This window comes from Micromys minutus, assembly GCF_963924665.1.
Source record: "Micromys minutus genome assembly, chromosome: 1".
Taxonomy (NCBI): domain Eukaryota; kingdom Metazoa; phylum Chordata; class Mammalia; order Rodentia; family Muridae; genus Micromys; species Micromys minutus.
This window is the reverse complement of record NC_137969.1, coordinates 52,974,754-52,987,136: the sequence shown is the minus strand read 5'-3', so window position 1 is coordinate 52,987,136 and position 12,383 is coordinate 52,974,754. Positions and strand designations below refer to the sequence as shown.

Below are 12,383 nucleotides of genomic sequence, written 5' to 3'. Positions count from 1 at the left end.
AAGCCACCTCATCCGAACTTCCCGGGAGCGGCCGGAGGACCGTCCAAGGCGGAGCCGCGCCAGCACCCCGTCTCCACCCACCAGGGGTCTCCCCCGTGGGTGGGCTTCGGTGCTGCCACGTGACTTCCACGAAGAGCGGGGGCCCTTAGCGGAAAGCAGCGACTTGGGTGGGATCCTGGACCCCGAGGTGCGGCGAGAGGGCGGGGAGAGGAAGAAGCGGGGAGGGGGGGAGCGGGAGTGGGAGGGAGGGAGCAGGGGGCGGGGACCAGCGGGGACTGGACGCGGGGTGGGGAGGAGGGCACCGCGGAGCCGGGAGAGCGGGAAGCAGCGGGGCGGGGCGGGGCGGGGCGGGGCGGCAGGTGCGGGGGATGCGGGAGGAGCGTGGGTAGCAGAGCCCCGCGTTCAGGGCGCCCCGTGTGGCGAGCGCGCGGCATGTCGCAAGGGCCCCCCGCGGGCAGCGTGCTACAAAGGAGCGTGGCGGCGCCTGAGAACCAGCCGCAGGTAATGGACGCGGGGGCGGAGTGCGGTGACAGGGTGAGGGGGAGGCCAGAGCTCCAGGTGAGTCCCTGGCGTGTGCCTCGAGCGCCTGGGAAGGCTGTAGCCCCTCCGGACTGGGCGCCGGACACGTGGGTCCCCACTGCTGGGGGCTGCTGCATCCTTGCCTCCTGTGGGCGCTGGAGGGAGGGGGCCCGGAGCTCTGAAACTATGAATTCAGCTCAAAGGGGCGGTTCGTCCCTGCATCCAACCTACTGGCTGAGATCCACATGGGGAACATCGGACCGGTCAGCCTGCGGGTGTGGGGTTGTGTCTCTAGTGGGCAGACTCCACCCCCAGCACGGGTGGAAACTCCTCTCCCCGATATGATCAGCCCCCTCTGCTGTTCCCAACTTTCAAAGCCGCAGTCACAGAAGCTGAGACTAAATAGAGAGAACTCTTGGAACACTTCTTGGCCACCTGGTTGTTTTATCAACAGACCGGGTCTTATCTTCTTAGTCACCCCTCCACACACACTCCCAGGGTGACCCTGGAAGCCTGAGCCAAGTAGTTGGAGTAGCTTTGTACTTTGACTAGCCTAGCCTCAGTTTCTCCATCTATAAGATGAACTCTATAGTATCTCCTGAGGTTGTTTGCACATGTTATGTGAGTGATGGATGATTTGTGTCTCCATGTGACATTTCTGCCGAGTGGGAAGGAGTGATCATCTGTGTAACAGGTGACAGGTCCAGTTTACAGTGACAGCTCCCAGAGGACAGGAGACATGCTGCCCCTTGCCCCAAGACTTGTTGACTTTGGAGACTAAAGAGGCATTATTTCCTGACAAACACTATTGGTGATCCAGTGAGGTCAAATCTCAGGTCAGCCTGACTGACCGCTGCTGGGGGCAGCTGTCCCCAGTGCTGAGCAGAGTTCTGAGTACAGGGATGGATCTTAGTTATTATAAACATTGGGAGAGTGGGTGGATCGTGTTTATAATAGGGTCTGTGGGGGTGTAAAGCTGAAGTTACGTTGTTTATATGGCATGCCCCCTTGGATGCCCCATGAATGTTTATCAAGACTTTTTGGGTGTAGTGATAGAGGAATACCATCCCAGAGCTAGGGAGGAAAGGGAAGGTCGAGAGTTCAGGACTAACCTGGACTACATGATACTGTTAAAGAAGAAGAGGGGGAGGAAGAGAGGACAAGGACTTCTGGAAGACATGTTTTGACACCCGTGTTTAATGCAGTCTCCATACCACCCCCGGCGGTGGGTCTGCTGTCTCTTCTTGCCTATGCTGGCGATTCTTGGCTGAAGCCCTGAGTTTGCACACCAACCTCTGAGTTTTACTGTGGCTTGGGTTTACACCTGAGCCTCACAGAGCCTAGCAAGAACCTATCACTCAGTCCCCTCCCCATCTCAACACCCTTTGGACTCAATCTTGAAGGACATTTTTTCCCTCCCCTGGTGGTGTCTCACGAAGTTCTGGGAAGTAAACGCTTTCCACCGAGTAAGCTCTCACTGTGGCAAGCGCGTGTTTTCTGCCTGCCTGCTTCATGCTGCCTCATGAAGAATTTGTGGATATTTGGTTAAGAACTCTCAAGACACACCACAGGTTTGCATTTGGAATAACCCCTGGCCCCTGAAAAGAAAATGTCAGCCAAGCGCCGTTCAAGAGTGCATGTCGCCATTAGCATTCCAGAGTTTTCCATGTGCTGGCAGAGCCGTGTGGCTGCACGCAGTAGCTGCATAATTAGGGTTGGTATGTGGTTTCAGAAGAACTTGCCGGCGTGTGGTATTCTGTGCACAGCAAGTTCTAGAGAGCACACACCCCGGTATTTCTCACTCTCGGATAAGCAGTGACAGTAATGCTCTTCCAGGCAGAAGCCCTGTGGGGCAGAGGTTTGTGACTGTGGGTTTGGGGACCAGCAGACCTGAGTTCCACTTCCCGCTCACCCTCATGCTGGCCATAATACCTGGAGAACTTCCCTAACCTGAGTTTCTTATTCCTCGTTGTCTCTTAGTATTTTTATCTTTTGTGGTCCTGGGTATGGAATGCAGGGCCTCACGTATCCCTCACGTACATGGCGCCACTGAGCTACACCCAGACCTCTTATTCCTCGTTTTAAAGTGACAGGCTTTCTATATATCTTTCAGGATGGGGGTGGAGATTAATATATAGCAAAGCCCCAGTACAGAACGGGTGCCTCTTAACAAAGGCTCTCAGTAGCTCACGGGGGCTGCAGGAGACACTGCCCATGGCAGCAGATGAAACGGTCGTGTAGCTCAGTGAGCAAAGCGAGAGGCTGAGAGTCTCACCTCACCACATGTCATCCCCAGAGCCCCAAGGATGATGACAGGAAGGTTCGAAGGAGAGAGAAAAACCGGGTTGCAGCTCAGAGGAGTCGGAAGAAGCAGACCCAGAAGGCTGACAAGCTCCATGAGGTGAGTCTATGGCCAGGGCAGGACCACAGTACAGCCACAGGGACAGCCATCCTCTGCCCCAGGAGGGAGCAGTGATGACATCGCTGTTCTCTGCGCCAGCCAGTCCTTTGAGTCTGATCCTTCTGGGTCTTCCCAGCTTCCTGCTTTGCCTCTGTTTAAACTGGCTCTCTCTCAGCCACAGCCCCCTGGGTTCTTCTCACCCAGCCCCGGGGTTCTTCCCACGCTTAACTTTCTCTCACTCAAACAAAAGCTGGATGTGGGGACACCCACAGCACAGCAAACAGGGAGGTGGAGGCAGGAGAATACCTAGTCCGAGGTTGGTCTGAACTACAGAGAAACTGTCTAAAGAAACAACAGTAACAATACTACTAATAATAAGTAAAGTTCTGGGGGAGCAGTTCAGTGGCTTCTTAATATGCACAAAGATACTCAAGGTTTGAGTCTCGGCACCACACAAATAAACCACGGTGGAACATGCCTGCAATTTTAGCACGCAGGTGTTTGAGGGAGAGAATCAGAAGTTCAAGGTCAACTTTGTCTCTATAATGACTTTCAGGATAGCCTTGGCTACGTGAGGTATGGTTTCAAAAAAAAAAAAAAAAAAAAGGAAAAAAGAAAAGACAGGAAAAAATTACTGAGAGTTATGGCACATGCCTTTAATACCAGCACTCCGGAGGCAGAGAGGCAAGCAAAACTGAGTTTGAAGCCAGCCTGGTCTACATAGTGAGTTCCAGGCCAATCAGGGCTTCATAGTGAAACTCTGTCTTTAAAAAAAGAAAAAAGAATAAATAAATAAAAGAATCTAGGTTAGGAGGTACTTGCGAAGGTCAGGAGTTCAAGCTATTTTTGGCTACATAGTAAGTTTAAGGCTAGCCTGGCCTACATGAGACCCTCTCCCAACCAAAACTAAAAATTGAAGAAGCTAAACAAAAAAGCTCTTCATGCTTTCAATTCCTTCTCAGATTCTTGCCTCATCCTTCAGGTGGTGGTTTGAAAGAAAATTGCCCCTATGGGCTCATAGAATGCTCCTGTGGAATCTGGTGGAATTGTTTGGGAAGGATTAGGAGGCATGGCCTCTTTGGAGGAAGTGTGTCACTGCCTTTGAGGTTTCCAAAGCCCACACAGCATTCCCACTTAGCTCTCCCACTCTCTGCCTTGTGCCTGTGGATCAGATGTAAAAGTCTCAGTTAAGGTCCCATGCCTGCCTGCTTCCAAGCCTGTCTGACCTCTGGCTTTGTTACTGTATAACCCAGCCTAGCCTCAGTCTCAATCTGGCCTCAGCCTGCTGTGTGCTAATGACTGGTACCTACCACCAATTTCTCTGCTATCCTTCCCCTCCTCTTCTCCCTTCTTCCCTCCCGCTTCTTTCCTCTTCTCCCCCTCCTCCCCTTCCCCTCCCCCCGCCCTTCTTAAATGTTGGTGTAGATTAAGGTGTGACACACGCTGCTTTTTCACATTGCCTGGGATATTTCTCTGTTAGCTTGTCCTGACATCTGCACTTAACAATCCCTCATTACTTCTGGGCATGCCCAGTACCTGTTTGCATGTCCCCGGGGCTCTGTTGCAGGATGCACTTTCGAAGGCTGAATGTGGTCTCTTCACCCTGGACTTTCTCTTCTCAAGTGGTAGCTAATGGCGCGTAGCCACCTTTCTTATCTCTCAAATCAGGAGCCTGTATCTGACTCTGTTTTCTCTAATACCGAACACCACAGATTGGGTAATTGATAAAGAAGACTTTATTTGGCTTGGGGTTCTGGGGGCTTAAAAGTCTCAAAATACGGAGCCACATCCGCTCAGCACCTAGTGAGGGTTTTGTGCTCTGTAGTTACATACATGCTGGTGGCAGGTTGGACAGACATCAAGTGAATCAGAGAACTCACTTCCACAAATAGTCACCCCCATTGTAACCCATCCATCAATCAATGGCAGCAGAACATCTGTGACTCATCTCTCTGAGGTCCTCCCTCCTGATATTACTGTTTTGGGGACCAAGTTTTCAGGCCAGCCAGTTGGGGGTGGGGGTGGGGCACATTCGGCTCTGCTACTTAGCCCAGGATTCTGCTGTGCTTGAGCCACATTCAAAACCCACACGATCACACAGCCAGGACTGGAGAGAGGTGGGAGCCGTTTCTGTTCTTAACTGTTCACAGGTTGGTGTGCAGAGTTAAGATTTCCCTCCTGCTGTACAGTACTCTCCTGTTCTCTTGTCATGGATGTTTCCCCAAAGCTAGTCAGGGGATTCAGCTCAGATATTCAGTTGTTAGGAGAGGGGGAAGGTATGTGAACACTGCAGTTGGACCACATTTAGAACGTACACACCCTGGGGAGCCGAGACTCGGCGTTAGGAACTCACAGCCTGGTAGGCACTGGGTCAGTCTCTGCTGAAGGCAGGGGGCTGAGGTCTGGAGGCCGGGCTCTCCAGATGGGCATCTGGAAAGGTCTTCTTGTTCCTAATGCCATTTTGTTTCTGGCTTTGTCTTGCCAAGTAACCTCCTCAGGAGACCAAGGGCTCCTAGTTAATGTCTAGCCCTGATCATGCGTGCCCTCTGGACAGCCACCCCTCAAGAATCTCCTAGTCCAAATCAGGTGTGTTGTCATTTGTATGTCCTGAGTGGTCACGTGTACAGACATAACCAAGTGTCTTCGACAAGGCCGGACCCTTTCCAGAAGAAGGGAAATTAATCTGCAGCCAGTCCCCTCTTCCCCGCTGGGGCTAGGGACACAGGTCAGGAAAACCACCTCATCAGGTGTGTCAGGTGGGACAGGACAGGGGCTACATCTGCACAGGAGCCACAAAGCTGTGGACCTGGTTTTACTCAGTAGCTACATTCAGGGTCACTGGTCACAGGGCGCATGGGAGAGTAAGAAACTGTCTTAGGAAGATGAAAGAGCAGAAAGACTTGGACGAAAGGCACCCTGTGGGGAATTCCCATTTGGTACCCGCCCCCAGCCTCCTTCCATAGGAGCCTCAGCTCTGGGGAGTTTTGGTTTAACGTTGAGTTGGACACTCTTTGACTAGCTCTGCATTGTGGAGGTGGGAGTCTGGTGGAAAGTGGGATACACAGTATTGTCACTGAGATCCAGTGGGGTGCAGGACACTTAGCACATTTGGTGGAAAGTGGGATACACAGTATTGTCACTGAGATCCAGTAGGGTGCAGGACACTTAGCACATTCCTGTAGATCATGCTGGAAGGCCCAGGGGACCTGTGGGACTCCCAGGCCACATCTAAATTGAGGAAAGGACACTGTGAGTGGAAACCTCACACCTGTTAACTGTGACTGTCTGATGCTGTGAGCGGAGGACCCTTGTCCTCTCCTCTCTCCCAGAATGCAGAACAGAATCCTGAAAATCGCAGAAACTCTGTTGTGTGTTTCTCTTCTAGAACACCACAAAGAGGGGAGTGTTTGGAACAAGACTGTTCAAAACGGCCCCTTCTTCCCTGCCCCTCACTCACTCTGGTCATCCATGAGTTCAGCATACCTTGGCCTCCCACTTTCATGAGTTCCTTGGCTCCTTCCCTCCTCCTGGTTGTCCACAACCAAAGCCCAATATGCCTGTCCCTCAAGATAGAATGGTCCAAGCTGAGAACTGGATTAAGCCGACTGGCTACTAGGAATTTCCCTGAAGGTCACAGTTGCTGAGAGATGTGGTGATTGATGAGACATGTCCCTCCCCCTCAGTGTTCGAGCTTCGCAAAGGACGCCGGGCTGCGTTTCTCTGGGCAGTGTGCATTAGGCTGAGTGTACATTCCAAGACAGCAGCAAAGGTTAGGCTGGAAATCGGCTGTGCCACAGTGAGTGTGGCTTAGAAGTGGGTCAGATTTGACCAGACACACCCAAGATGTCAGACTGAGAAAGGATTTTGAGTCAGACAAGGGTGAGAATATCGGCAGCCCTGTAAGCCTTAAATGTCACCACGAGCTGACAACAGACTTAAGCGGTGTGATTGTGGTAAGTGTTGGCATGGAGCCGTTGGCACTGCTCCTTCGCAGAGGACACTGGGGAAGGACACACGCGGTTTAGAAACTTAATATGACACAGGGAAGCTCTGGCAGGTGACACTGTCTTGTCTGTTTGTAACAGCCTTCGTAGAATATCTCGATTCTGGTAACTACTGTGGGGGAAATCTAGGGCCCATTATGCCAAAAGGTGGAGAAATCGGTGATGCATGAGAGTTGGGGTTCACCCTGACACTGGGGACGGGGTCCTGAGTCTCCATGCCTCTCTGAGCTTGCTGTCTCACTTGTGACCATGTTCTCCTGAAGCCCGGTTTACCCCTGCTCGTCACTACCTTTGTGTCCTCTGCCTCAAAGACCCTGACCTAGAAACCCCAGGACAAGACTTCCCAGTCGCAGCATGATTGGCATTCAGCTTCCTTTACTGCGTGCATTGGGTGGGTGTTGGGTTGGGCCCTGCTGAGCAGGGTACCCAGGTTTGTCCACTAGATACAAGGTCACCTACAGTGACGCATCCTCAGACAATTGCTGCTTCATTGCATCCACATTTATCGGCTGTGGGTACTTGAGTGCCTGCATGCTGTGACATGTGTGTGGAGGTCAGAGGGTCGACTGCACCTGATAGCACCAAGTTCTTCTAAGACAGAGTCTGTGTGGCCCAGACTGGCATCAGATTTTGTATGTAGCTGAGGTTGACCTTGAACTTCTGATCTTCTGGTCTCTACCTCTTCAGTTATATGTGGTGCTGGGGAATGAACCCAGGGCTTTGTGCAAGCTAAGAAAACATACTACCCACCAAACCCCATTCCTAGCCCAAGCTACTTAGCTTCTGAGGCCTATTTGGCATATATATATTATTTTATATATGAAGTATATATGTATACACATATATGCAATATAATATATTACATATATACTATCACACATATATAGTATATACAATAATCATATATGTATACTTGTGTATGTTCTGTGGCCTCCTCCACCCCTTCCCAGGGCCTCTTCTTTATAATATTAGTCCCACCTGGATGTTTTTACTGCTTCTTTTTTTTTTTTCTTAATTTTTCCCCTACTCTACCAGTTCAGTAAAAGTCCCTTAGCCGACTTAAGAATAAAACGTAAATTCCAGGAAAGAAAGTCCCTGTGGGCAAGAGGAAGGGACTACAGGACAGGCATGTGGAATGAAGGTGGGTGGGGGAGGGGAGTCATAGATAAGAGCAAAGTACAGGCCACACATCATGATGAAATCCTTTGTTTTGCACAACGAATGTGTGTGGAAGGAGACTTGGGAGAGCTGAGACCAAACCCTCAGGAGGTGGCAGGTGCCAGACAATCCTGAAGACGTTCAGAGCAGTGGTCTGAGAAAAGCGCGGCCCCTCAGGGTGGAGCCAGACTGAGCATCCCTCGTGGGTGCCAGAGACAAGGCTCAGAAGCCCTGGGCATCTTCCTGCAGACTCAGGAACTGTAGAAAGGTGGTGTGGGGCATGGAACCCGGTGACAGTGATGGAGCTTCCTAGGACTCTCTGTCATCTGTCTCATGCACAGGTACAGGACACCAGATTGGAACAGTGGGACTTGAGCTGGTCGGTGTAGAGGGGGGTCACAGGAACAGTAGGTGAGCTGCCAGGGTAACAAGACAGAATAGGGTCGTTGTACCAGTGAGGCCAGATGGATCCGGATCAGCCTGCAGGAAGGAGGGAAGGAGGCTGCTGCCTTGGACAGAATTCTGGAGTGGCCTTCCTGAGATGGCTGCTCTCTGCAGTCCCTCTTGGGTCCCTGAAAGGAAGAAAGGGTCTTAGAGATGAGGAGAAAACACAAGAGTTGGACCATGTGAGCTGGTCCTGAAGAGAGAGCGGTAGAAGGTCCTGGGGCTCTCCATGTTTGTTCTGGGGAGAGAAGTTACTCGTGTGAGATCCAATAGTGTACATCTGAATGGAACTCAGAACAAGGAAGGAGAGACCTGTATGTGCTGTGATGAGGGAAGCTTTGCTGGAGGTGGTGAGTCATGCTAAGCTCACAGAGAAAAGCACAAACATCAGTCAGGTTGAGGAGAATTGCACAGGCCAAGTTGAGGATGAGGATGTCTCAGTGGGGCAGAAAGGCCAGACTTCTTCAGTTACGTTTATTAAAACTGATTAGTAATAGAGAAGGTGTGATGGAAAACGAGGCTGGGTCCTCAGCTCAGGAAATGCCGGTGTGTTTGAGTCACGGTCTGATCGAACAAATCAGGCTAAGCATGACTGGAAACAACAGCTCAGCAAGATTCAGGCATTCTCGGTGTGGAGAGGTTCACCAGTGCTGTGCTGACGTGCTGTAGATTTTACCAGTGGCTTGGATGAAGAGGAAGACTGTTTACCAAGCTACTGGATGATGTAAGTTCTGCGACAGCTCGTATGCATGAGGTGATGTGGTAGCGACCCAGAAAGGAACCAAGTAGGATTCAGTGGTCGGGGAAGTCCTGTCCTGGGGCAGCTCACGCACTTGGAGCTCAGCTTTCTGCAAGGAGGATGATCCCTGCTTCAGCCCCCTGCGTGCTCCCAAGAGCCACACACTGCATGCTGCAAGTAACATTTCTCAGTGAACCGCAACTTGGAGCATGTTACACGTAGTGATCAGTAGGCCGGAGGGGTTAGTCGTCCTGGTACAGGAACTCAGAGTGCTTGATACATGTAGGCTCAGGGAACTTCTGAGCAGGAGGGATGAGACTGTTACCTATCATTTCAAGAACTGAGGTTACAAGGTACTGAATACTGAATTTTTCCTGTGTGGCTTCATCATGTAGAGTCCAGCTCAAGGGGCGGATGTGTAGGAGAGGCGTTCTCAGCGCAGAGAGGACGGAGTGTTGCAGATATGGCAGGAACTGTCCCTTGAAGATGAGGAGCCCAACCTGAGATGGATGTGTGAGGCAGGCCTAACGGTCTGGGGAGATGACAAAGAAGCTCTTTGATCTTCACTTCTGAGCCTCTATAGCCTGATGCCGTAGGAAAAAGAGATGGCATGTATCTGCATTGCTGGGGCAGCCAAAGGCCTTTCTGGGTACTGCTCCAGGTGTTGGGATGGCTTGAGCCCACCAGAACCCTTCCAAAAGCAGGTCGATGTTGGGGAGGAGGGCTGATGCAGATGAACAGGAGACACTACTTTGGAGTGATGGAGATGTTCTGTGTGTGAGCACAGGCCCTTGCTTCTGCCGCAGGGCCCTGGATCACAGACGCTTAATATAGACACGTTTTATGTCCATTATACTTCAGTGGTGTTGATTCAGAAAGGACAGTTTCTTGTGGAAAGACAGATCTGAAGAGTCTGGTGTAGCCCAGGCTGGCCTTGAATACTTGGTCCTCTTGCCTCTACCTCCCGTACACCTCCGCACCTGCCTCCGCCTGTCCTCTGTCTCTCTTTTTAAAGATTTATTTATGTATGTGAGCGCACTGTAGCTCTCTCTTCAGACACACCAGAAGAGGGCCTCGGATCCCGTTACAGATGGTTGTGAGCCACCACGTGTTTGCTTGGAATTGAACTCAGGACCTGTGGAAGAGCAGTCAGTGCTCTTAACCGCCGAGCCGTCTCTCCAGCCCCCCCCCCCCCCTGTGCTCTCTCTCGAACAGGAGCATGAGAGCCTGGAGCAGGAGAACTCTGTGCTGCGAAGGGAGATTGCGAAGCTGAAGGAGGAGCTGCGGCACCTGAATGAGACCCTGAGGGAGCACGAGAAGATGTGCCCGCTGCTGCTGTGCCCTATGAACTTTGTGCAGATTCGACCAGACCCCGTGGCCAGCTGTTTGCCACGATGACACCTCAGCCCACTCCTCCTTCATCTGGCTCGGAATGTTGGTTTGCACACTCAGGAGTTTCCCTACACACCTGTGTCCAGGGGTACATGTGGCTGTGCCTCTCCAGGGACCTCTGGGCTAGCCTGGGCTCAGCATTGCACGCTGGGGCACCCGACTTCCGGCCCCAGCACAGCGGATCCAGAAGCCTCAGCGAGACGGCCTTTGAGTTGGTCCTCCCTCACTTTGGCAGCTAGCCTGTCCTGTTCTTACACAGGATCTTTTCGTCTAGAATTTGGAAAATAAAGGTAGTTACCATGTTTCCTTTGTCCATCTTGGAATGGAGGGCTCACAGAGTTCCTCATCTGGGTAGGTCATTCTACTGTAGGCTCTTGTATTCATCCATAGTTGATGGGAAGCGGCAGAGCTCAACACTGTGGGATTTCCTTTGCCACCGAGGCTCCCAAGAAGCCTTTGACCCAGTTAGTCTCAGAGAGCAAGCTGGCTGTGGCTCATACCTGTTCACATTACCCAGTCTTCTGTCTGGTATGGCTTACCTCATTCCAGCCATAGAATTGTTGACTGTCTGTCTATCTCCAAGACAAGACCTTACTCTGTAGCCCTGGCTGGGACTCACAGAAATCCCCCTGCCTTTGCCTTCTAAGTGCTGGGATCACACCACACTGGTGGAATGTCTTTCTTTTCTTCTTTTTAAGAGAATATTTATATTTTATGTGTATGCCGGAGTATGTGTCTGTGCACATCCAGAAACCAGCCCTGGAACACGTTAATAACAGGAGTCCCTACACGTCAGAAGAAGTCGGATCCCCTGGAGTTATGCTTGTGAGCCAGCACGTGGGTTCTGGGAACCAAACTCAGGTCCTTGGCAAGAGCAGCCAGTGCTTTTAACTGCTGGGCCGATTCTCTAGCCCTAAGAATGTTGTTTCTGGTTGGGCCTCCCAACTGTTTGCTCACCCATCAGCACAGCACCAGTGGGTGAAGAGAAAAATCAGGTTCTTCTCTTTCCCAGTGCCCATTCTTGCAGACACAGCAGCATGCCAAGTAAAGCTGAGAGCAGCCCCGGAGACCAGCCTTTGCCCTCCTCACATTTTCCCTGGACTCTCAATGTTGTGGAACTTGGAGCCATCTTTTTTGTTGTTTTTGTTTCTTGTTTGTTTTGGTTTTTGTGTTGTTGTTGTTGTTATTGTTTGAGACAGGGGTTCTTCGTGTAGCCCCAGCTGTTCTGGAACTGACTCTGCACACCAGGCTGACCTCAAACTCACAGAGATCCTCCTGCCTCTGCCTCCTGAGTGCTGGGGTTAAAGTGTGCACCATCACTGCTTAGCTAGACAGGACCTTCTTATAAAGGGAACAAGAATGGGGACAGAAAGGAAAGGACTTTGTAAGAAGAAAAGGGAAGAGAAAGAGGTTATGCTGGTGAGATCACACAGCCCCTGAAGTGCTTGTCATGCAGGACCTCAGGCCAACCCCCATCATCCCAGTAAATGGGAAAAGCCAGGTACCCTTGGGGCACATGGCAGCCTCAGCACTGCTGAGAGGGAGGTGGAGCTAGCAGGCCAGTGGTCTGGCTCAATGGTGAGTCCTGGGTTTAGTGGAAAACCCTGTCTGGAAGACATGGTAGAGGGTGAAAGAAGAAAAAAGGGGTGTAGGTAGTGGAGGAGGACTTCCGGTGTTGACCTCTGCCTTCCGTGTGCATGAAATGCACGTGCTGGTGCATATGAAC

General features: G+C 51.5%; 1 protein-coding gene across 2 annotated transcripts; it reads left to right on the top strand.

Moving 5' to 3' along the window:
* Positions 1–432: 432 nt before the first annotated feature.
* On the top strand, positions 433–10,663 carry BATF3 (basic leucine zipper ATF-like transcription factor 3; the record flags this gene model as incomplete). Of its 2 annotated transcripts, none has more annotated exons than XM_080941901.1 (3): positions 433–501; positions 2,816–2,920; positions 10,481–10,663. In XM_080941901.1, 3 exons carry the CDS (start codon positions 433–435, stop codon positions 10,661–10,663), a joined length of 357 nt encoding a protein of 118 aa, XP_080798027.1. The 2 variants fall into 2 exon arrangements, with proteins under 2 accessions (XP_080798027.1, XP_080798026.1); XM_080941900.1 differs by having other exon boundaries at positions 2,789–2,920.
* Positions 10,664–12,383: the final 1,720 nt, after the last annotated feature.